This window comes from Rhipicephalus microplus, chromosome 9 (genome assembly GCF_043290135.1).
Source record: "Rhipicephalus microplus isolate Deutch F79 chromosome 9, USDA_Rmic, whole genome shotgun sequence".
NCBI classification, from domain to species: domain Eukaryota; kingdom Metazoa; phylum Arthropoda; class Arachnida; order Ixodida; family Ixodidae; genus Rhipicephalus; species Rhipicephalus microplus.
In genome coordinates this window covers 47,159,971-47,184,088 of record NC_134708.1, presented here as the reverse complement: position 1 = coordinate 47,184,088, position 24,118 = coordinate 47,159,971, and the positions used below count along the sequence as shown (strand labels likewise).

The following is a 24,118-nucleotide window of genomic DNA, read 5'->3' as shown; positions in this document are numbered from 1 at the left end:
CGCTGCTGATAACTCGATCGCAATGTCGTTTTTAACCACGATTGCTTTTGCACTGTGTGATAAAGGTGTAAGCAGAGAGTCGTGGCAAATTGGTGGTTTTGCACTCACCGAGGTAGTTGTCATCCTTCTCGAATCCAAATTGGTTAATCTCTACGTAGCTGGCCCCAGCAGGAATTACAGTAACAAAGTTGTAGCCTGCAAGCAAATGGATGAAAGAAAGGAGCTATTGATTAATGTTCCCACACACTTTTCAAAGCAACTTCATGCTTGAATCTAACAGACAACCATCAAAGCGGGCTACAACAGTTCGCACAAGTCAGCAAACACAACGCATGATGGAGCGGCATGCCTGTGCGGTAGAACATCAGCTTGCCACGCAAACAACCTGGGTTCGATTCGCACTCAGACCCAAAATACCCGGCATTTTTCCCCACTCTGACATAGGATTTTTTTGTTATTTTGCATCATTTTCGATTTTTCGGTCATGCATAAGACAATTTTTTGCTCACAATCAACGACGCCGACACCAGACTTTCTGTGAAACGAACTCCTTAACGCGCTCGCGTTAAAGCACCCGGAAAGCGGCACAGCATTGCTCACTGCACCCCTTCTCCTTCCCACCCCATTTCCTTAATTGACAGGAGCCAACTAGCGAAACGGCGGTAGTAGCTCCACTGCAACGTCTCATGTGACAGTTCCTTTCAGTCAGGCCAATAGCCCTAAGTGGGGAGGGGGATAGCCCTAGGAGCCCGGCTTCCCCCCCCCCCTGAAATTTGATGGTGGAGGGTGTTTTACCAAAAATAAAGAATAAGTGTTTTTTCTGAGTCTTCCGCAGGTGTCCTCCCACCCGTCTTTTCAAAAAATTCCTGGCTACGGTCCTGCTCTCGGGTCCCCTGACTATACCTGAAGTGACGTCGAAGTCGAATGAAAATTCCAGTTCAGCACTCGGCAGGATACGAAAATGCGCCAAACTTGAGCCAGAAAAAGAACATGTTCTTTGAAACAGGCATCCAATTAGGCAATCTACTTTATTCTGTTAGTGATGATAATTATATTATTTAGGGTTTTATGTCCCAGAACCACAATATCATTATGAGAGACACCGTACTGAAAGGCTCCAGAAATTTAGACCATCTGGTGTTCTTTACATGGGCACAGACATCGCAAAGCACCCGGTGTTTGTGACAATCGCCTTGCTTTTGATTTCCTTTACTCTACCAATAAAACCTCCCATGTTATGTCATTTGGATGTCAAGCCTGAGTCGGGCAATATCTGCTTATTGGCGCTCACCGAACTTAGCGAGGTTGAAGTGTCCCTTGATGGTCCGGCAGGTGGCGTTGTCACCTCCGCATACGCCGCACATGTCTGTTGTCGCCGTCGAGTTCAGTTGGTGATCACAACCGGCAGGCTGCGCCAGAAAATATAAACAAAGAGAAGATACAGCCTTGCGTACAAGCGAACACGTGACTCGGCTTATTCACTTAAACTAGTCCAAGACAGCTATTGTGAAATGATTGTCTTGAAATAAAGTAGTTGGCATATATAACAGCAATTAGGATGCAAAGAATGTCAGACCTTTTTCAGCACAAAACACTAACGTCTAGGCAGTGAGCAATGGCTGACTAAAGGCGCACCATTCAATATTGTTCACACGATGTGTCTTCAGAAAGTGTAGCACGGGGCATGGCCAACCACCAACGCCTGCTTATGAAGTCTAGCATCCTGATCTAATAGTTCATGCGCGCAGATCTGTCACTCTAGCTGTAACAGAGTTTAAGGAGCAGAAACCGTGGTCTTCCTCTGTTGTTATCAGCTAGAAGGTCTACAATTTGAGCGCGGTAGTCAAAGAGTCACTCATCTCTGCCGTCAAGTGCGTTGTGCCTCAGTGAGTTCATGTTTCAATGAATCACCTCCTCAACACTACAACTTAATCAGTAAACAACATTTCGTCTTGCTTTCACTCGATAGAGCACCCGAAAGTAAGTTGCAAATTAACAGATATTCAGGAAGAAGCAGCCACAGTTAACACACCTTGCACACTCCGTTGATGCAGACGTCGAATGACTCCGGATTGCAGGCGGTGCCGTCTATGACCTTCTCTTTGAGCAAGTAGTAGGCGGACTGGCCGACCACCCGGCAGTACAGCTTGCACGAGTCGACGTGAGAGACTGAATGGTGAAGACAGAGACAAGCTTAAGCACAGTGCCCATGACTCAGTTATCCCGAATGGTCACTCAAACAACTTTACAAACACGCGTTAGTCATGGAATGCACAAACCCATTACAGCTGCGTGTACTAGCTGTGTACAGAACGAGAAAAGAAAAATTTATCACAAGTTTGCGGGCTCATTTTATAACAAAATTATGTGCAACTTATGTGTACATTGAAGCGTATCGTCGACCTGTTTCAAGCACGATCGCGACATATGTGTCATGTAGAGTTAAACCTGGATATAACAAAATTGATAAATTCCCACAAAAAGTCGTCCTAAAGAAGATTTCATTGTTTGGTACGAAAATTCCTTAAGTAAACGCACGAATTAAACAAAAGGGAGACTGAAGGAAGAGCTACCCCAGCACACTCATTTGGCGGTAAAAAGCTGCGTTATTATTGCGATAGCAATTATATGGTTTTCGCCATTGCCGCCACGTTCCGTAACAAGTCAAAATTGACAACATCCCCCCCCCCCCCCCTTCCCGCGGATCGTAACTATCATGAGCAGAGCGCGCGAGCACTGCTGAAGCCGAGATCAAATAAGCCGGCTCATCTCTATCGCCTGGAGGCCGCACAAGATAACGTCCCCGGCGTGTTAGAACTGCCGTCGAATGCTCAAACAGAACGGAAACTACCGGTCTTGAATGAGCATCAAAAAACGTGAAGGGCGAGAGGTCGCTCGAGTAGCAACAATGAACTTTGATTTTGAGGGCGGACGCGATCGATGGCACGCCTTCAATCCGGGCAAGCATCAGTGCACTTTTAATGCGAAGAGGCTGTGTGAAAAGAGCATTTTTCTCTAGAGAGGCAGTTATTTGCTCACACCTGCGTTTCGTAGGAGTTCCGCGATATCGGATGCAAAAGAGTTAGCTACAATGTTTTGCTGTTGCCTTCAGTGCATTGCATTCAACGCGCCATCGTGTTGTTGGCATAGCTAATTGGATAATCTCGAAGGCTATACGAGCCTGTGAACATCGCGGCAAGACGGAAAGCGTGTGGCGAATCGAGCTCCAAAGATTCGTCGTCACCGTTGTCTCGGAGAGTTTCCATCAGCGCCCAATCTGACGTCCCCTCGCCACCGACGACACGGTTGACCGCATTTAAAAAAAGAAAAGAAAAAAATTACCTGAAAGTCATCGGGGGCCCCACCATGCGCGCACAGTGTAACCATGCAGGCACGCATGACGTCGAAAACGAAGAGCGAATGACACGAATACCGCAGAAAACTGTTCGATAAAGCGCCCTCCATATGCAGCGCAGCCCCACATATGTGACGCTAACTAAAACTGTGGCACTGCCAACGCAAAAGTGGTTTTATTCATTTTCTTTGTTTTTTGTTTAGTAGGAGGAAGGGGGGCTCATCCGCACTTGTGCCCGCGGCGGCAAGGACGGCGGCAACGCCGGCTCGAGGGCTGCAGGCCCCCGTGCCTGCAATAACGAGCGCGCCGTTGCCGTCTCGCTAAAACTGAAACCAAGGCAAAGCATCAACACGAGTAGAGACGAAGCCATATAAGCGACTCATTGAGCAGATTCATGCATCATTCAATCGCAACATTTGAGCCGTTAAGGGGGGTAACAAAAAAAACATGAAAACTGTTTCGTGAAAGCAATGCCACTAAATACCGAAAATCAGAAGGGCATTTTGCACTCAATCGCAAAAACAAAAAAGAACCCAAGTTGTAGTATTGTCATTTTGTATGTTCAGAGTTAAACATGGGTGTTTAACATATGTACGTTCAATTTTTAAACCATTTGGCAACAAAAATTTTCGCTCCTGCTACTAAACTCACTTCCAGAATGATGTGCCGTCCACTTGGGATTGTAGGGAACGTCGGCAAAATTGAACGTCTTGCCGTTGAACGCTGAACACTGTTGCTCGCGGAAGTCCATGGAACCCAGAGGGCAGGGCTGGCGTAGAACGACGCAAGAAATAAATACGAAGAAATAAAAAAATGCATACTGAACACGAGAAGTCCCAACAAACTGTGTCTACCACTTTGCAAAGTGCTGACTTTTTTATCAGCTCCAGTAAAAATACGGTGTACAATGATTTAACTAGATTGAATATGCATTCCAATCGAAACGCTATAACACAAACCCGTGCTAATTATAAAAAAATTCATTTTTTGGTATAACCAAGTGCCTATGATATACACACCAAAATATATACAAACGTATACATTTTGGTACGAGTAGGCTATTTCACTGGTCGAGAGGAACGCCGAGATTTGAGAGGCCGTGGCTGTACTCAAAGGCCTCGGAGAACGGTGAACGGAAACCTGGTAGGACACAGACAAACTCGTAGACAGCAGGCTACCGTTCCTCGATCGTGAACAAAAACGTGAGATAATGAAGTCCTTTCGATCACATTAGTGCTTCCAAAATCCGACAAGATGCAACTCAATATCATTTATGCAAAAATGAGGTACACAAAGAAAAAAAATGGGGAAGGCTTGTTTGCGTACCTGTGTGTTGCACGAGCGGTACTTGACTCTCTCACCGGTGCAGTAACGGCCTCCAAAGGCAGGGCTGAAATAAGACAATGCTCTTACTTCAATTACCCGGCGTTTCTGCACTCCACGTGCTCATTCGTTCAATTGCAAATGTAGTAAGGAAAAATGTGTCAACGCATTCGCTTCACAAAAGCTCTCGGCACAGTGCTAGCTTTTATACACTACGCACGTATCGAGTACAGGACAGTGGCTCTGGCATACCTCGGGCTGTTGCACTCTCGCCGCGTGCTCTGGATGCCCCCGCCGCAAGTCCTGGAGCACCGCTCGTACTCCTGCCACGGACCCCACTCCCCATCGACCCTCTTGCGACGATCGGCGTCTGCAGGACGGGCCACGCACTGGCCCTGCTGGCACCACTGAAACACCACACACCGCAAGCACGAGTTGGCAAAGTAAGAAACGCGCGGCTGAAATGTGTACATGCAGGGCGTCAATTTGACCCGCCCCGACTCGGACACCGATGCGAACTCAGTATTCTGATTCATAAGTCGTAACGGCCCATCTGGTCCAATGAATTGAGCCAGGCGGGCCATTACTACTTATCGGCGACCTTAAGCCGTGGAGATCCAAATGTACAAGATGTCCTAAGGAATCATTGCTTTATGCATAAATAGTGTTTCCTCGTATACATTATTGTATGCATGGCTCAGCTTTAAGCTCGGTCTTTACACAGGTAACGAGACCTAGCGTCATTTCCTTTTAGCGGCTGCTCAACACTAACTTTTTCTACACCACTATTAGCTAAACTGACAAAACATTATCAAATATGTAATGCAGTTTTTTAGGGGCGAAGCTCCTTAGGGCGTGGGCTGTGCGTCCCCTGTATGTAGCCACCTCTAGTTTAGTTCTCGCAGTGTTCACTAGATGGCGGTACCGTCCCCTGTATGTAGCCACCTCTAGTTTAGTTCTTGCAGTGTTCACTAGATGGCGGTACCGTCTCCTGTATGTAGCCACCTCTCGTTTAGTTCTTGTAGTGTTTACTAGATGGTGGTACTTGTAGCTGATGATGAAAAGATGCAAGATGTTATAAACTAGAAAGCGGTACTTGTAGTTGATGAAAGACGCGAGATCTTATAAAATAGGAATGATGTCACATATGGCGCGTGTCATTGGTTGAAGGCAATCGTTCGATTTAGTGCGGCGACGTGCGCTAGGGGGAGCGATGTAATAAAATCGAGTGGGCAAAATGTACAGAGGATTCATGGTTTACCAGGTTTACCTCCGGAGCTTCGCCCACTCATCATCATTCACTTCGTGGATATGGCGGCACTTTTTTTTATTTATTGTTCAGGGGGTTCACCGGTATTCCTGTGGCGTGGGTGGTCCTTTCCTCGGTGGTATTGCTCCCAGAACAAAACTTGTTATTGTGAAAGCTGGCAAGGCATGTGTTTAACGTCTCTAACTGGCGTAACCATCGTCCTAAACCAACTTTTTCACACAGCCGAGATACCTTAACACGATTAACACAGCTCGAATAAGGATCAGTTTCTACTGTTCTTATAACGACGTATGCTTAGGTTAATTACCCACACTCTCTCGCTGCTTGCCTTTGTATTCGGGCATATGGCACATGTGTAATTTGTGTAGAACTTTATAAATATATAAGTGAAGAAGAAGGCAAAAGACAAAGTGCTTAGCGGAATCCATTTTATAGAATTCATCGCAGCGTCTTTGATGCAAATACTGCGAATCGGTGTGATTTGGCTCCGGTTTTTAGACTTTCCAAGTCGTTCTCGTACTCTCGTACACATGGGCTTCAACATCTTGCACTGGTAGAAGAATGTCATCTAATTTTTTCATGTCGTCACTATAAATTAACAAGGTCCTGAAACATGCAAAGCACAAACCCGACCATTTCTAAGCGTATATACTTCTTCTTTGTGGCAGTTTGTAAAGCTGCTAAATATCCAAAAAGCAAAGGTTATGGCCCAATACGGCGCCACCACAAATAGCCTGTAAACGTTAAGCTTTGGGCTAGTGGGTGCTCCGATACACATATTGAAATATCAAAAAGTAAGTGAAAAAAAAATGATGGACCCTCTCTTATAAGGGAGCCTTGATGGGATGCGAAGCAGCAGCGGTGCGCACGGCGTTGTGTGGGTCGAAACGGGCTTCGACGCAGTTGCTGGAAGAACGGTTTGAAGCGAAGCTCAGTGTAGCGTTTATTCGAGCAAACGTTTGTTTGACACGCAAAAAACGCGGGAGGCGTTGAAGACGCCTGCGCTCGACTTCCTGGGCTCACGTCTTGCCCGCACGCAGTCTGTATTCTGGAACGCGATCGGTGTTCTTGACTCGCACCTCGTCGATATCGCTGGTCTTCCCACTGCCAACGCTTGCGCTAGGCATCCCTGGCTCACGCCTCGTAGTTGTTGACGTCGCGATTCGGGAACGCGATCGGCTTCGCGAACACTCGCAAGGCCGGCGACAGCGGGGAAAGGTGTGCACACACTAGCGGGAAGCATGCCGCGAGGGCGTCCCGCCCGTCGGCGCGATAGCGCGGCAAGCAGCTGCGCACTGACTACACTGTCAGCACCGCGAGATTCTCGAGGCGCACCACATGCCGGCTCGCGGCTTCTCGCCCACAGATGGAGAGAAGTGGCGCGGCTGAGAGAAGTGGTGGTTGGTTAGTGGTTCGTAAGGAAAAGGAAGAAGGCACCTAATTTCTGTCTGCCTGAGCGGCGACACGGCGCAGTGCCTTATAGGGGTGGGGGGACAGAGGGATAAAAAGAACGGAAGGAAATAGATGAAGAAATAGAGAGGCAAGCGATGGAAAACAGAAGGAGATAGGAAAGTGGGGATCTGGTCGGAGATGTCCAAGGGCGGGGCACCACAATGCGAGAGCTGCACGGCGTCAGGAGACCGCGGAGGGCGAACCAGTCGGCGGGAGCTACGCTGGCGTCGGAGATCGCGAGGGCACGACCGTCCAGCTTGAAATCCTCCGAGCGAATCCTGACACGAGGCGAGCGGGCGGCATGCGAAGGGCCGTTTCACGCGCTTCCCGCACAGCCACTACGCACGTGCCAGGACCCCTACCGCACGTAAGCGGGGGACAAATAAGCCAATTGGTGACGCTGCGGAGGGTGAAAGAGCGTCGCCAATTGGCTCATTTGTCTCCCGCTTGCGTGCGGCAGGGGTCGCGTAACGTGCGTTGCGGCTGTGCGGGTATCCCGTGTAAAAAAGACATGAAGGAGAGAGACGTCACCGCGCACTGCTAGGAGAGCGTGAGCTACTTGGCACCGCTCCAACACCTGCGGCGAAGTGAGTGGTGCGAACGGAGGGACAGCATTACACAGGCTAGTCAAAGAGCTGCTTCGCATCTAAAAGAAACGAAGCGACACAAATAAGCGCTGTCTGTGGTATATGGGCAAGGATTGAACTGTTAGGCAGAAATTCGGGCTAACTGATCTTGACTTAAATACTTAATATAGCGGGACAAAACAAGCACACAGAAACGAGCACAGAGGACGATCGCTAGACTTGAACTGGCTGCTCACGTGATTCTTGCCGCAGGAGGTTCCGTCGGCCCACGGCATGTGCTGGGTGCGACACCCCCCGTGCGGGTGTCCGTGCACGGTGCACCAGAGTCGCTTGCAGACGGGCATGTAGGGGCACACCTTGGCGCCCCGGCCGAACACCAGCTCGCACTGCTCGTCCATGTTGAACAGCTCGCCGGCCTGCTTGCTACTCGGCGAGTGTCCGCTGCTCGAGGACGACGAAGGGGGCGCCACCAGCAGGTTCTCGCCGGGAGAGTCGCGAAGGCAGAGACCGTAACCTGCACTGTGGTCCCACGAAAACGCCAAACGACGAGCGTTCAGTCTACGCTATTCGATCTAAATGCATACGAGGTTCAAGATCTCTTGTTAATTAAAAAAATATCGCGTATAAACCTAATATTGTCACGTAGGTGACGGTCAGCTGGCCGGTGCACAGACCAGTAAAGTTAATCTTGGCTGAACAGCACACACGGGGCGAGGACGGATTAAAAGAGCACAAATAGCGCTGACTCGCAACTAACATTTATTTGGGAAAGAAACAGATGGTATATAGGTGAAGTGCCACTTGACAGAAAATGCATAAAACATTAAACAGCAAAAAACAACCAAACACGCCACAAGCAAGTGAAAAAAATAACATTGGTATCAGCTTCTGCACGTGCTAGACAGCTGAATTCTGCGTTGCTGAGCGAGTCAGCGCTTGTCTGAGTTCTTACGTCCTCGTCCCGTGTGCGCTGTTCAGCCAAGATGAACCCATGCCAACTCGCTCAAGCTTCCAATCTGACCAGTAAAGAGGCAGACCAAGACTGCAATGAAAGAAAAGTAATTTATTGGTCTGACTCGCGCCCGAAAGCAAGCTATCACGCGTCGCTAGGCGGCGGCGAAAACAGAACAGCGCGCCCGCACGATAGCTACTGCCCGCCGGTGGATGCGGTGATCTTTTATACAGGGTGCCCCATCTATCTTGACCAGAGTTTAAAAATATGCCAACACACGCTGTTGCGACGCGACAAAGTGCATGTTGCTGACCGTTGCCTGGAGTTAGACTACGTTATGTGTTCTAAAATATTGTTTAATTAGAGTTGTTTAATCAACAAACGGAGATGGATAAAAAATTTCAATGAGAAAGTTCTAGATCAGTTTGCAAAACGTCCGATTCGACAGTTTCGAACTTTATGCTTGTTAATTATTAGTGTTGTTTTTGCAAACTACAAATGGCCGCGAAATACAAAAAATAGCACACTATCTTTTGCTATCGGCCACAAAAGCGATAACCGCTGTGACTGTTTATCGTTGTCATCAACCGCTGCGAGGCAAGCGTATCGTTAGTACAGAGCAGCAGAATCACGGCGCGCCACTGGGTTGGTCGCGTGGTATTTTTTTTTTTATTTCGCAGGTATTCGTAGTTAGCAAAAAACACTAATAATTCACAGATATAAAGTTCGAAACTGTCTAATTGGACGTTTTTCAAACTGATATACAACTTTTTCATTTAATTTGTTTATCTATATTTGTTCCTTCAAAAGTTATTTAATTAAAAAGATTTAATTAAATTGTATTTTAGAACACAAAAAATAGTCGGACTTATTCCGGGCAACGGTCAGTAACGTGTATTTGGTCGCGTCGCAAGTGCATGTGTCCCCATATTTTTAAACTCTGGCTAAGGATGGCATTAGTTGCGTCGCGGCACATTCGGGCATCAGGATGGCGGCTATTCTCGATCACACGCGAGACGTGGGTACAGTCCCGTCCCCTTCGGTTTTCTAAACGCAGGTGGCAATATACGGAAGGAGGTCCAAAGCTCTAGACTACAAGGGGACCCCTTGTACCAATTAGAAAAAAAAAACATCAATTAGTAGGAACTTGCTAACAGAAAATAAGTTTGAAAAAAAGCAATAACAATTGGCAGTAAACGAAATAAAGTATGATATCAAAATACTCTGCATTACATGTTGTGAGAATTCGAAGAAGAGAATCGGGTTAATACAAATGTAAATGCAACAAACGGATAGCCAGCGAAGTGCCGCGCAAAGTCGCGCACGTCGGAGTGCCTGTGCTGTCGCGAGCGACTGAATGGTTTACACGGGTGGCCTTAAACATAAATCATTGCTGGCCGCATGCCAAGTAGGTCTCCCACAAATGCCGGGACAGTCACGAAGATCGAAATGGAATGCGGGGAAAGTCGAAAAAAAATTTATTCATTTGAAAGAAGGCCCTTTCTATATTCCATATATTGATAATTTTCGAAGAAAAAAACTTGACGTCTGAGTTTGAGAAAACATATTAAGACTGATCTTCGAAATGACTGAAACCTGGACGCCGATTATCAAACATACAATATTTCTGCCATGCCAACGTTTCAAGCTCAACAGATGGTTATCTCATGCGCTGCCTTACGCAAATGATGTTAGAGGTGTGCAGCTCACGAAGGTACTTATTAGGATTTTCTTAAAATATATCGAACGAAGAGAGCCTGGTTCAGGCCGAGCAGGGGTCGCATAGCGAAAAATCCGCCGGTCATGTGTTTTGAGAATCTTGATTTACAGGATGCAAGTCAGCCTGCCTTGAACGAAGGACAGGATTGCGCAATTCCTATATCTGGGGCGGATATTCGAAATTTTATAACGCAAGGAGCTTAACCACCGTTCTGTGGAGAAGCGGTTTCACAGTCCTGAATCGAAGGAATCATGACTTAATCTCTACGAAGTCGAATCACATAAATAATATTCAATAGCGACACATCCTCCACGACACTTATAGAGACTGTATTCTAGAGACTTCGACCGGAAGTAGCACGTGCAAACAGATTCCTGCACAAAAATTCGTCGATTCAGCATGCCGGAATGCTATCGCGGTCACGATAATGAAAATGTTCGTCATATCCTTTGGGAAGGTGCAAAGTGCCAAATGAAAGAGAAAAATTAAAAAAAAAACAGCAAGTTTTGACAGATGAACCCTCACATTCAAGAAATTACTTGGACCATGGGCTGAGATGCATCTTCAGAAAAACGGCGCATCTTCTTAGAATACTTTTAGTGGACACCAGACGGGATAAGCGCTTGCTATATAGAGGTAGGTGTTGCGATATATGAAGTGATGTGTTAGTACAAATACACCGTGGGTACAAGAAGAAATGTGTGTTTTTTATTGCAGTGTGGAGTGCTGTGAGCAAACTGTACACTGCCGCTTTTAAAAGACGTGTACATGCGCAAGAATTCTCGGCTTTCCGTACGACCATGATAATAAGGCACAAAACGAGAACCTTGCTTCGAAGACCGATCACCTAGAGAACTCAACTTCGTCACGTCTTCGGTACAGTGCACGTGGTGACCATCAGCAGCTCGTGGTCAGCTTCGTGAACATGCTCCCCTTTGAACTGAAGGTTGAAGAAAAGAAAAAACTGAAGAGCTTCCTATATATATCGCAACGCCGCGTTATGGGAAGTGCGAATCTGAAGAGTCTCTCGAAAATGTTCACGTTTACTTCGAGGAAAATGAAAACAAATAAGGTCAAGTGAGACTCAGATAGGATAGCTTTTGCTTTGGAACCACGGCGCCAGGTCGCCCGCCATCCTGAAGCGTTCCCAGCTGCGTCTGGTCTTTCGCGAGCTGTTTGAGTAACCAATCACGAACTATCTAGACTGCACTTCGTTTAGCTAGGCTCACTTCCGCGTTTGGAGCTAAACATAAGCTGACCCCAACATACGCGTGCACTATTCCTCTTACCCCATCTGGAATCGGCCTGAGAACGAATCCAAACGGCGGAAAAGGCAGTAAACCTAAACGCCTTCAAGACGATGCTATATATATTTTTTTGGAACTTGCTCAAACATGCTTGCAGTCCGACGCGTTTATTTTTGTAATGGATCTCAATTTTTAGATTTGCTGGCGTCACTGATAGCAAAATAGGTAAGGCAGCATCGGCAGACATGACGGAAGGAACGCACATTATCAAGATGAAGAATTGAAACCACAGGCGGTAATTTAGATAAGCATCTCGAAGAAGACGTTGCCGACGATCACTGCGGCCATAAAGCAAAACACGCGTTTAAGGCTTATAACTTCTACTGCGTTTCATTGTGTCATAACAACTCGGCAAATAGTACAGATTGATCGATCAGTGGCGGATTGACGAGACATCGGGCGGCATGTATACTAATGCATTCCAGGGGTGGTAGGTGCTAATCGCGATTATCATAAAGCACGTCGGGTGTTCCAGGTGATGGCTGCGCAGTGACACGGGCAATTTAAAAAATATAAACGCAATACGAAGAGTGTGGAACACACAGAGCTGCGGGCACAAAGGTAAAAGAAAGCAAACTAAAGAACTGCACGCAAAAAGTTGATTGATTGATATGTGGTGTTTAAATTCCCAAAACCACCATATGATTATGAGAGACGCCGTAGTGGGGGGCTCCGGAAATTCAGACCACCTGCGGTTTTTTTACCGTGCACTGCCATCGCAGAGAACACGAGCCTCTACCATTTTGTCTCCATCGAAATGCGACCGCCACGGCCGGATTCGAACCCGTGGCCTTTAGGTCAGCAGACGAGCACCTTAGCCACTGATGCACCTAGGACGGACAGCGCTAAAGCAGCTGTCCGTCCTCGAGAAAACCTCGAATACAAATAACAGCATAGGTAGACAATGACCAATCAACGCACAAACGCACACTCTTGGATTAGGAATCATTACGTTGATTATTTTATTGCGATAGCAATTACGTGGACAGTCTCGGCTGTGTTTTTACCGCTGCTATTTACGTATGTACATGTATGCATATATATATATATATATATATATATATATATATATATATATATATATATATATATATATATATATATATATATACATATTCGTAAATAGCAGCGGCAAAAAAAAACAGCCCAGACTGTTGACTCTTTTATTGCTATCGCAATAAAAGAGTCAACGTAATGATTGCTAATCCAGGAGTGTGCTATTTACGAACATGTACATGTATGCATATATATATATATATATATATATATATACGGGGAAGGATGCGCTAGCCTCCTCTTTCTGTGGAGCGAACATCGCCTTTCCGGCTGGGGTCGCCTGCACGTGCGCTTATCTCGTGAGCGAACAAGAGGGGGGGGGGGGGGCGCTTATGGTTGCCGCGCTATCGTGGCAACGATCAGCGCGCGCCTCCTGCGCCCACAGAAGGCGGGAGATTCTATGGGCTGCACTCTCAACACGAAAAAAACGGTGCCGAAAGTATACCTGGAGCGGCCGTGTTCTGTTACACCAGCGTTTTGTAGAGTTACGTAAGATCGGATAGAAAATGAGTAGACTGTCAGCCTCACTTCGTATATCAACGCCGTCACTACGCCCGGGCCTTGTTTTGGTCATCTACTGTGGCCGCGCCGCAGAAAAAACTTGGTTACTTAGCAAGCGCATGTTTACTACAATTATTATTGCTTCTCAAAATGCTAGCCTTGATTGCTTGGTAAAACATTCGATTCATTCGTCCTATTGGCGAAACTGTGAATTTCTTATCGCGCGAAACATCTTTTTTCGCTTTCATTTTTTACGGGGTGGGCTGAAAGTAGCCACACGCAATGACGGAGTATTAGTCCACTCACTCGAGGAAGTTGGTGACGTAGTGCCTACTACACGCTGACCAGGACCACGGGTGGCTATTGTAGTCCAGCATGCGGGCCATGACGTGCAGCGGTTGACTGGGTAACCGATACTTGGCGCACTTCTGGTCGTCATCGTGAGGAATGTTCAGGCTGAAAACAACAGGTACGAAAAGAAAGACAAAAAGCATTCATAACTGCTTCATGGAGTAGCCGATAACGATGAATCTTTAACTAAACTATAACATGAACGTCTTATGGTTTAGCTTAGCAACTTGCGAATAACTTATTTATTTTAGGCATCTTAACGGCATACTAAAGAGAAGGGTGAGCTTTTTTCGCGCAACTTAGTAAAGTGCAATTTCACAATCCCGAAATACCATTTTTATCTCGAGACGAAGCTTGGGAAGAGCGCCAACACGCGAAAACAAAATGCAGGTAGAGACGCCACCTTGACACTCCCGCACCAAACACCATGATGTTATGGCTTTTGACGCCGTCTGATAAGTTTTGCGTTATTTCCAATCGATTAAAATGAAGTATGTTGTCATCTGGGAGCCATGGACCTAACATACGATGTTTCAGAAAATTTCATCGAGCCACTTCGACGCGAAATTTCGGTGCGAAATTTAATCAGTAAACTTCCACCTTACTCCTCTAATAGCGAACTTATCACGGTGAAACTTGCGGAATTAGGGTTCTCAGAGTAGACTTCATCAATCTAAACAAAATCGCTTTTTAACTTTAGTGTCCCTTTGAACATATGCGAAGCATAAAGGGGCTATAGGCGGATGCAACTTGGCAAGTGCGCGGTATTTTCTCCTCAATGGCGAATGCACACAAGGCCACACCAATAGGTGCGCGTTTCAGTCTGACGTCATGAGAGGAATGGAAGGTGACCAGTCTTCGGAGCACATTGCCAAGCAAATGAGCGGGACGTTTTTTTTTTCTTTTTTTTTTGTCGTGGAAGAAATCGGCTGCCGCGCATTCATCATCTGGGCGGGACCTGTTTAGAATTCTTAAGTTTTACGCGATTATACCTGGTCGTAAGTTTCGGGAATGCGAGTAGTACTACGGAGTTTGAGGATTCGATACGTCACGCACTCTGAAGTATCATGGGTGGAATCCCTGCATACGTCAGAGGTCGGTGATTCCGTAAAGCAACATGCGTAGAAGGTCGATCGTTCGTTCCTCAATAGACTTCTAAAGTTGAGGTTTCAAGTAGTTATCACCGTTAAACCACCGTGTGCTCCCACGCAACTATAATTGGACCTTACGTAGCCTTATGAGAAAGGTGCTGTTTACCGTTACAGGAAGACAGACTGATCGAATGGCGATACAGAGAGGCATCTGACCAAATAGCCTTAAAATGCTCCGCAATAACGATTTTACGCAGACCACTACCGTTGCCACTGCTGAAATACCCAGGAACCGCATAGGGTGCTTAACGTTTTATATAGAACATTACTTAGTGATTTAGTAATATTATTGTCTTAGAGCAAACAACTCAATGAGATCAAAAGGTGATTTCGTCAAGCGGGCAGCGAGCTGCCACCAAGACACCGTTCGCGTTAACACATGTCCTAGCCTGCCGGCGGCTGCAGAAAGCAACCAATCCAGAAGGAATCCCGAAAGCGTGCTTCTCCACAAGCTAATGCATGTTGAGGGAAAGTCGGCTCTCAAGGCACGTTACGTGCGCGCAATTTTGTGCAGAGCCGTATCGACACGAGCACTAGCAGAATCGCCTATGGTACGCTGCGCGGATTAAGTCATGGAAACGAGGCCGATGTTAAAATATGCTGCGAAATGGTTTTTTATTATTTTTTGGTGAACGTGACAGATAAGTTGAGCGTAGAGTTTCTTACAATATTTACTAGAGGTAAACTCTGGCGCTGCGATCATTTGGCCGCGATATGGGAGTGATGGGTAGTGCAAATATTTGCCTAGTATTCGAGCTTGCGGGCTCCGAACATTCTTGTGGCTTTATTTATTGTTGTGTTTTCACGTTTGTTCCGCATTCACGTGTGTTTCACGTGTGTTTTCACGTTCGTCACGAACTTCGTGAACAGAGTTGAATTGGTAAGCCTGAAATGGTTAAGGCGGTGGAGAGGACATGCTGAACATTTGTCTCGCTACGTGTTGCGATAAAGCGGCTCAAAGGTTCACGGATCCACACGGAGGCAAAAGAACGAACATGGGACAAATTTGTGTGCTACCCGTCATTCCCATGCTGGTTGAAGCGCCACTCGTTGAAACTCCCGTAGAGAGTAGCGCCGGAGATACCTCTAGCTAATTTATAGGAAATTATGGAGTAAAGAGAGAGAGAGAGAGAGAGAGAGAGAGAGAGAGAGAGAGAGAGACGGTCACTCACACGTGTCCAAGTTCGTGGGCGATGGTGAAGGCTGCGCTGAGACCGTTGTCCTCGACAACGGCGCAGCTTCCATGCGGGTCGCAGATCATGCCAGACTGAGCCAGCCCTTTAAAAGAAAACGTGCGAGACAAAAAAAAACGGAAAACAAAAGGAGAAATCAATCATCGCGGGTTTCTCAAACAAAGCAGCTATCAGATCGACAATGATTGAATGAATGAATGAATGAATGAATGAATGAATGAATGAATGAATGAATGAATGAATGAATGAATGAATGCTGAGAACGTATCTTGAATATTAGCCGCAAATTAGCATTACCTCATTCCCCCGGAAAGTGATCTTTGTGGTATGTGGTCCGTAAGTATGTGTGTCTAAGCGAGGGAACGCAATGGTGCGCCTAATATTCCAGATGACTTCTTACCAACAAGGCGATATATGTTGTTGGCATATCGAACCAGCACAACAGAAACTTTAACCTGTTTTTTAAAAGAATTTTTGAAGTATACTGTGCTCTGTCGTATTCTTCATTCCTTCATTCTTTCTTCTTCTACTATTTTCTTTTATTTTAGGTAGCGTCAATTGTTTATTTGTATAAGTATTTTCTTTTCTCTTCCCGAATAATAACGTTGCTTTTTTGTTGTTTATTTTGGTCCGATATAATCGCCACAGCGTATCGAATATCATTGTAGACATTTGCGAAATATGAGTGGAAGCGGATTAGGAACATACCGCGTTCCTACGCAAAAAAAAAAAGAAGCAGCCTTTCCTGCCATCTCACCGACATATGGCATTCCGTCGGTGAATGTGAGATCAGTGCTGATATTTTACAATAAGCTACATTGCGAAGTACGGAAAGTCGAGAAATGTTCGCACGGTGTGCTTCATTTATGTTATTTATTATTTTTTTCTTTACTGGCTTCTTTGGCAGTCAAAAATCACAATAACGCGCGAGAACAGTTACGGAATAGCACGGAACCCAGCGCCCAATTTTAGCTTCTTTAAAAAATATATATATATACGCATCAGCAAAGCTATAGAACGAAAAATTAAAAAAAAACTATACGTTCGCGCGCCTACTACAGGCTACCCGTGTATTTCGATAGTCGAGGAAAACCAACTAGGTATTCGTATGACACTCGTACACGAAAACATGCCAGCTCCGAAAACAACGCGTTCCTTGTTCTCGGCGGTCGTCCTTGTCTGTCCGCGACTTCGTGCACCCGACACGTTGTAAGAAAGGCCCGCAGCTTTTACATCGTTGACGCTTTTGCGCAACGAACGTGGCTGTTAGACGCGTGAAAAAAAAAAAGGCGCGACGGTGTCAAATTGCAGCGAGCAGTGATGCGAGAGTGTCGACTTACCGAGCGTGTCACATGTCTTGGGCAGTCTGCATAAGTCTTCTCTTCAAGAAAAGGAAAGGCAGAAAGTGTTACAAAACAACGTCACTCGAAAGAAACGAAAACGTATACTGCAGACCACATCACGCTAATCTTAAACAGGCTTACTTTACATTACTGCAAAACTGTCGCCCATTCAGAGCAATAGTCAGCACCATGCAGCCCGCAGCACGACGTCAGAACCCAACCCCCCCCCCCCCCCTCACTGTCACATCCCATCTGAAAAGAATTTGGACACCACGAGAGTTTGGACTTTTAGTGGGGTAACCTCGTTTGCAATTGGCAACCTAGTGACGTGCGTGCTGAACATAAACATTCCAGCTTTGTCCATTGTCAATTCGCCGATTTTTTTTCTTTTTGCCTGCTAATACTTCTATATGTCCGCCCATTTTCAATTTGCTGTTCGGCCCCCACCAAGTCTGGTTCAGGCAACTTGGCCCTTCGCCTCAAAAAGTTGCTGACCCGCGGATTTAGACCTTGGCTCGCGGGTAACAGCTTGAAAATATGGCATTGTATTTTTTTTAATGCGGTCAAACTTGAAAAAAAAATGCTCATATCACAGAAAGTAGATGGCGGTATAAAGAAAAAAAAGTGCGTCACCCTTATTAAAAACGATATAACGCACTTCATATCGGCAGTTCGCAGACTTGAGCTTGAATTATACTTTTAAAGCAACGAATATGTAAGCAATATAGATAAGTGGTGGAATCCATTCGTGGTTTGCTTTGTAGAAACAAGCACACTGTTCAGACACACACACAAGAAAAAGTCAAGTCATTATGATAGGCACACCACATGAGACTCCGAAGTATTGCATAAGCAAATAACGCTAAGTTTGCATTTTGTTCGTATTTCTTTCAGTTTTGCCTGTCAAATATATCATTTACTATGGGCGAAAAACACAACCAAATTCAATTCAACGTCATACACGAGTATATTGACGTGTTGGAAAAGTTAGTTCATTCTTACGGTAGCTTTTCGCGCGAAATAAAGAAGATGGTTCGCGCTTCTCTGTGTCTCGCGTTTATTTCGCGCTAAAAGCTACCGTAACTCATACACGAATTCCAGTCAGGATCAAGTGCAATGCAATACGAGAGATGTGCACACGATCGTTTAGCGACATATGTGACAACGGTATCACTAAACAGTACGCACGAATCTGCTAGAAACTATACGGACTCCAAGATTCGTTAGCGCTCACGGACGTAGCTGCGAGTTGCAGATTTCGGAGGCCATGAATGACACGATGGCATTGAGCGAGCGTTTTTTTTTTTTTTTTGCAGCATGCCGCGTCACGTACGCGGCTTAGAGGCACGGCGATGGACAGAGAGAGATGAAACAGAAAAATATTGGCAGCTTGACCAGAACGAAACACCCGTTATTGGCTACTTGTGCTAAGTTCTTGTGTTCTTCCTAAAATATATTTTTTTCGTTGTAATCAGTTTCCACTAATGGTTCACTGATTGTAACACATATTTTCAAGGCATAGCACGTGCGTTGTTCACCGACACCATAGTTGAAATGTGTTTCCCTGTTCCTGTGTAGCTGCCACAGTGAACTTGTGCGTTTGGGGCAAGTCAAGCTGTACCTTGAGCAGGTTTTCCCGAATAGGTCATAGTGAAACTACATGTGTGTGGTAATCAAACTCAAACATGCTGCTTGCTACTCTACGCTGAGTGGAAGGAAAATGGGAAAGATAAGAAGGTAAAGGCAAATAGTTTCCTAAAACTCACTCGAAGGAACTTCGGCGCTGCGATCGTTCATCTAATTTGCATCGTAATTATGGGTGGTAGACGAATTCGCCCAGTCTGCGTGCTTGCAGGCTTCAAATGCACTTGCGGCCTTGTTTGCCGTTGTGTTTTGGCATTCGTTTTCGTTAAAATAATGAACCGTCGTGAACTTAGTGATTATATTTAAATTAGTAAACCTAAAACGTTAAGATGGTGAAGTGGAACTGCTGAACATTTGCTGAACTTTGTAGTGAGACAAAGCGAATTTGCGCCACACGGAGCCAGGGTAAGAAGATTAAACAAACTTGTTTACTATATCCATCATTCCCATGCTGGCAGAAGGGCCGTGCGTTGCAGCTCCCTTAGACACCAGCGTCACAATTTCCTCTGGTGTACTAAAAGTAAACTACCTGGGTAAAACACAACAAGAGATGGAGGGCAGCGTGGGAATTACCTGGTGAGCAGTATGGCAGTGTCGTGGTGGTACGGGTGGCTGTCGTCGCGGTGGTTGTGCTGTTGCTGCCAGCGGCAGAAGTTCTTCAGCGTGTTGGACGCACTCGGAGAGATGATGTCGTTGTCCTGCGTCACGTAACGGCAAGCTTCGTCAATGTTCACGCTTTGCGTAAAGGTGGGAGCTTTTAAGCTCCTTAGCTTAAAAAGACAAAAAAATAACGCGCGTCCTTGAACGTACGGAACATCTCTTTTATTGCGATAGCAATCATATGGACAGTCTCGGCTAGTTTTTGCCGTCACCGTCACCGCCACCGTCATTCACGTATATGTACGCATATATATATACTGGGAAGGGTGCGCTATCCTCCTCTTTCTGCGGAGCGAGCATCGCCTTTCCGGCTGGGGTCTTCTGCGCACGCGCTTATCTCGTGAAAGGTGAAAGAACAAGGGGAGGGAGGGGAGCGCAGCGTGTGCTTCCACAACAGGCGGGAGCTTCTACGGGATGCTTTGTTCGAGTTGTGCTTGCACACTAAGCACTCAGATTAGAATTCACACGAGTGGCGTGAATCGCTAGCTGATGAAGATTGACGAACGAGAACTGTACATTCACAGCCGATGCCACCTCGCGACTTGCAATGGACGGCCGACTCACCGGAACTCAATCATCTAACACCTTCCTCTGAAACGGCGTCCGAAACGGCGGCTATCATTTTCAATAATAAATCACAGCCCTCGCCTTTCCGGTCTGCCTTTTCACCACGTCGCTCCGCAACGGACGCGGCGGGCCCATCGAATCGACAGGCACGTCAGCTAATGCGCCGAATTACATTGTTGTGCTCACTCGCGTGTACGGGGAGGGGGGACTACACAGAGACGGGCCGGACGAAGGAATGCCCATTGGGGCTCGCAGCCCCAGCCGGCGTTGTCTCGGAAGATGACGAGTGTCTCGGAAGACGGCGAGTGCAGGCAAGAAGCGGCTGCTCGCCTCAGTGAGCACAACGCGCTGGCGTCGTCATCCCGGAAGACAGGGAGCTGATAGATGCACCGAAATGTATCGGCTGGCGGCGCGTATACTGCGCTCACTACGCCATCCCGTGCACGGCGCCAGTATACTACGGTATACAGCCGGACAAGTGCGCAGGGCACGAAGTGACGCTGGAAAGAACAACCGAGATTCTCCACACAGCTTGCGCAACGACTTCGGAATGTGCGACTAACCTCGCTTCTAGACCTCTCTATCGCTCTTTAGCGGGTTCGCCTGTCTTTACTCAAAGAGCAGAGCGGAACAAATAATAATAATAATAAAAAATACAACGAATTAAAAAAATAAAAGCAGACAGCGCACTGGCGTTGCTTTGTTTTTCTTGTGCTCGTAATTTTCTACGATACTCTATTTTAGTGTTCACGGACAAGCAACTACAGGGGTCTCAAACTAACCACAGCCTGCGAAACGCAGTCAAGCGGCTAAGTCCCTCAAGGGCCAGTACAGGGGAGACGGTAACAGCAGCGGGGTGGGGGCGGAAGTAGTCGTGAGCGAACATTTTAATATGACAGTACTGTAGGCAAACATTCTTATTTGAAAGAAAACGTTTTCCATAATCTCCTTTACGGGTCGATCCTGAAGCACAATTGGCGCCAGTATTTCAACAAGTTCACATTGATCCCCAAAATGAACAAAACGTGGACGCAGATACTGAAATGTAGTTTTTTGTTGCGTGGTTGTGTTTAAACACACAGCGATGAAGTGTGCTCACTCATTTTCACACTTATTATGCAAACAAAATACGGGATGACGACAGTCATTTGCGGCCAGCGGATCGCATGTAAGATTCGAGGGCCGCTTGTTTTAGACACCCGAACAAGAACCACAGTCGATTCTGCTGAAGTACATTTCTCCTGCTTCCCACACTGCACCGAGAAAAAGAGTCGCGTCATTCCATTCTGCAAGTCATATGACTCTCTTATACGAGAATCATGAACTCTCTTTCCTTTATTCATTGTACTCTCTTAGGAGAGTCGTGGGACAAAAAAGAAAGTTAACGTGCTTCTTTAAAAGAGAGCAGGATATATGCGTGGCAAGACACGGCACTTTAGTAAGCGTAACGCATATTTTCTTAGGACGCAGGTATCTCCCAAACGTGACAAACACGGCCGCTGCCACCTGACGTAGGCATACGACCCGTCGCATAGATTTCCATATCGCTTTTCTCTGTGTCATATTCCACATTCAGCGAATTAACGATGTTGACGAACCTATCGAATGTGACCAGTGCGCAACCACCCTTAATAATTATCTCTCCTCTGTTTTCACTGTCACTTCCATGTATAATAATAAACGCATAGCTGACTTGTGTTCCACAATTATGCCTGATGTTCAAATAACCCCGGATGGCATATGCGAACTGATAAACGGCTTTAAAATAGCTTCATCAGCAGGCTGCGACTACATTAATAGTAAGCTTCTTAAAGATACCATCACAGTCTCTAGTAAAATCCTCTGCTTAATATTCAATCAATCTTTGCAAGATTCAGTCGTCTCAAACGATTGGAAAATAGGCAACATTTTCCCAATTTTTAAATCTGGAAAAAAAAAAACTTGCCACCAATTACAGACCTATTTCCCTTATAATAGTATTTCATCAAAACTGCTCGAACACTGAATAACTTCCAATTTATTTGCACATCTCGAATCGGTAAATTTTTTTTACCCACAACATCATGGTTTTCGGAAGAGCCGTTCCTGTGAAACTCAATTTGCAGAATTCACGCACGATTTACTTCACTATATATGAACAAGCTCCTTCAGATAGGTGCAATATTTCAGGATTTTTCTAAAGCATGCGACCGGGTACCGTATGCACGTTTACTCACCCACGTCATTGAGTATTAATCAAAACTTAATTCATTGGCTGGAACACTTTCTGAAGGGTCGCGTTCAATTCACTACCGCCAATAACAGTAACTCTCCATTCACCAGCGTAACGTAAGGCGTTGCTCAAAGTGCAGGCTTATCCCCACTGCTGTTTCCAATCTATAACAATAACCTTCCCGCTGACATAAAATCAAAACTACACATTTTTGCTGACGACTGCGTTCTTTATCACCATATTAACAACTCGGAGGACATCATTGCTCAGCAACATGGCTTATTATTGTCACGTGGCGTAAAGAGTGGTGCATGCCTTTAAATTTATGAAAAATCACACTAATCTCATTCTCGCGAAAACGCACGACGATAAATCATACATACCACAGAAATTCATGTCCCATCAGCTCCGCCGAAACTTACAGGTACTCAGGGGTGTACCTAACACCATCATTATCATGGATGTCACATCATATACAAACATTTTGTTCCCAGGCATCATGCACACTTGGTTACGTGCGTCGAAATCTGAAATCTGCATCCACTGACATGAAGGAACTGGCATACCTAACATGTGCGACCGAAGCTCGAGTACGCGTCATCCATTTGGGCACCTATCGCAATCAAATCTTACAGATGAAATCGAAGCAGTGCAAAACCGCGCAGCGCGCTTTATATCATCTCAATACTCACCATACTGCCTTGAAACGCACCTCATCACTTCCAGCTCTTGAATCACGTCGCATATATGCTCGTATTTGCCTGCTCCATTGCTACTTTTATCAGTGACCCACAACTCATCCGCTTCTTATTCAACTTGTACGAACATCATCTAAATTGGCTCGCACATGTCCCATTTCACACATAAGTGGTCGCACAGCGACGGTGAATAACTCCTTTTTCCCACACGCAATCACCCTATGGAACACGATACCTAACGCCATTGTTCTCTGTTCAGATCGAAGAACATTTCGCGAGAAACTAACCTGCCATTTTGTCCAACAATAGGTGCCTACCATAACATGATGAATTGTCTTGTGCACGCAATGCTACATTTGTTTCCCTTTTCCTTAGTTCTTGTTACTAATTAGTTATTTTACTTTAGCGAAACCTGCGAACGTTTTATTTTTTTTCTAATATGCGCCTACCAAAGGATATTAAATTTTTCCGATGTACGTACCCGATGCTACATTTATTTTCTTTAATTTGATTTGTTACCAATTATTCTATTATAATGATTAGAAACTTGTGTATCCCCCCCCCCTCTTATGTAATGCAATCGGGCCCTTAAGGTGTAATAAATGAAATGAAATGTTTCTGGAAGGCTCAGACCATGGAATGCTGATCAAGCCTTTTCTTTCAGCCGTCTTGCGTGTGCGTACGCGTAAATTTGGGCCAGTCGGCGATATAGTAAACTTAGACACCTTAGCAAGCGCCGTGTACTACTCACGCGAGGAATTCCAAGCCAGACACAA

The 24,118-nt window shown here is 45.8% G+C and overlaps 1 protein-coding gene across 6 annotated transcripts in view; it reads right to left on the bottom strand.

The window, feature by feature from the left end:
• Nucleotides 1-24,118, bottom strand: part of AdamTS-A (ADAM metallopeptidase with thrombospondin type 1 motif A) — a 439,465-nt gene that overhangs the window by 54,853 nt on the left and 360,494 nt on the right. For all 6 annotated transcript variants that reach the window (XM_075873573.1, XM_075873569.1, XM_075873570.1 and 3 more), the window contains 11 exons: nucleotides 19,779-19,903; nucleotides 17,559-17,599; nucleotides 16,198-16,303; nucleotides 13,830-13,979; nucleotides 8,224-8,506; nucleotides 4,931-5,085; nucleotides 4,682-4,745; nucleotides 4,007-4,124; nucleotides 2,033-2,169; nucleotides 1,292-1,409; nucleotides 109-195 (listed from right to left, as the gene is read on the bottom strand). In XM_075873573.1, the coding sequence (XP_075729688.1) occupies nucleotides 109-195; nucleotides 1,292-1,409; nucleotides 2,033-2,169; nucleotides 4,007-4,124; nucleotides 4,682-4,745; nucleotides 4,931-5,085; nucleotides 8,224-8,506; nucleotides 13,830-13,979; nucleotides 16,198-16,303; nucleotides 17,559-17,599; nucleotides 19,779-19,903 (1,384 nt within the window). The remainder of the gene's footprint in view (nucleotides 1-108; nucleotides 196-1,291; nucleotides 1,410-2,032; nucleotides 2,170-4,006; nucleotides 4,125-4,681; nucleotides 4,746-4,930; nucleotides 5,086-8,223; nucleotides 8,507-13,829; nucleotides 13,980-16,197; nucleotides 16,304-17,558; nucleotides 17,600-19,778; nucleotides 19,904-24,118) is intronic.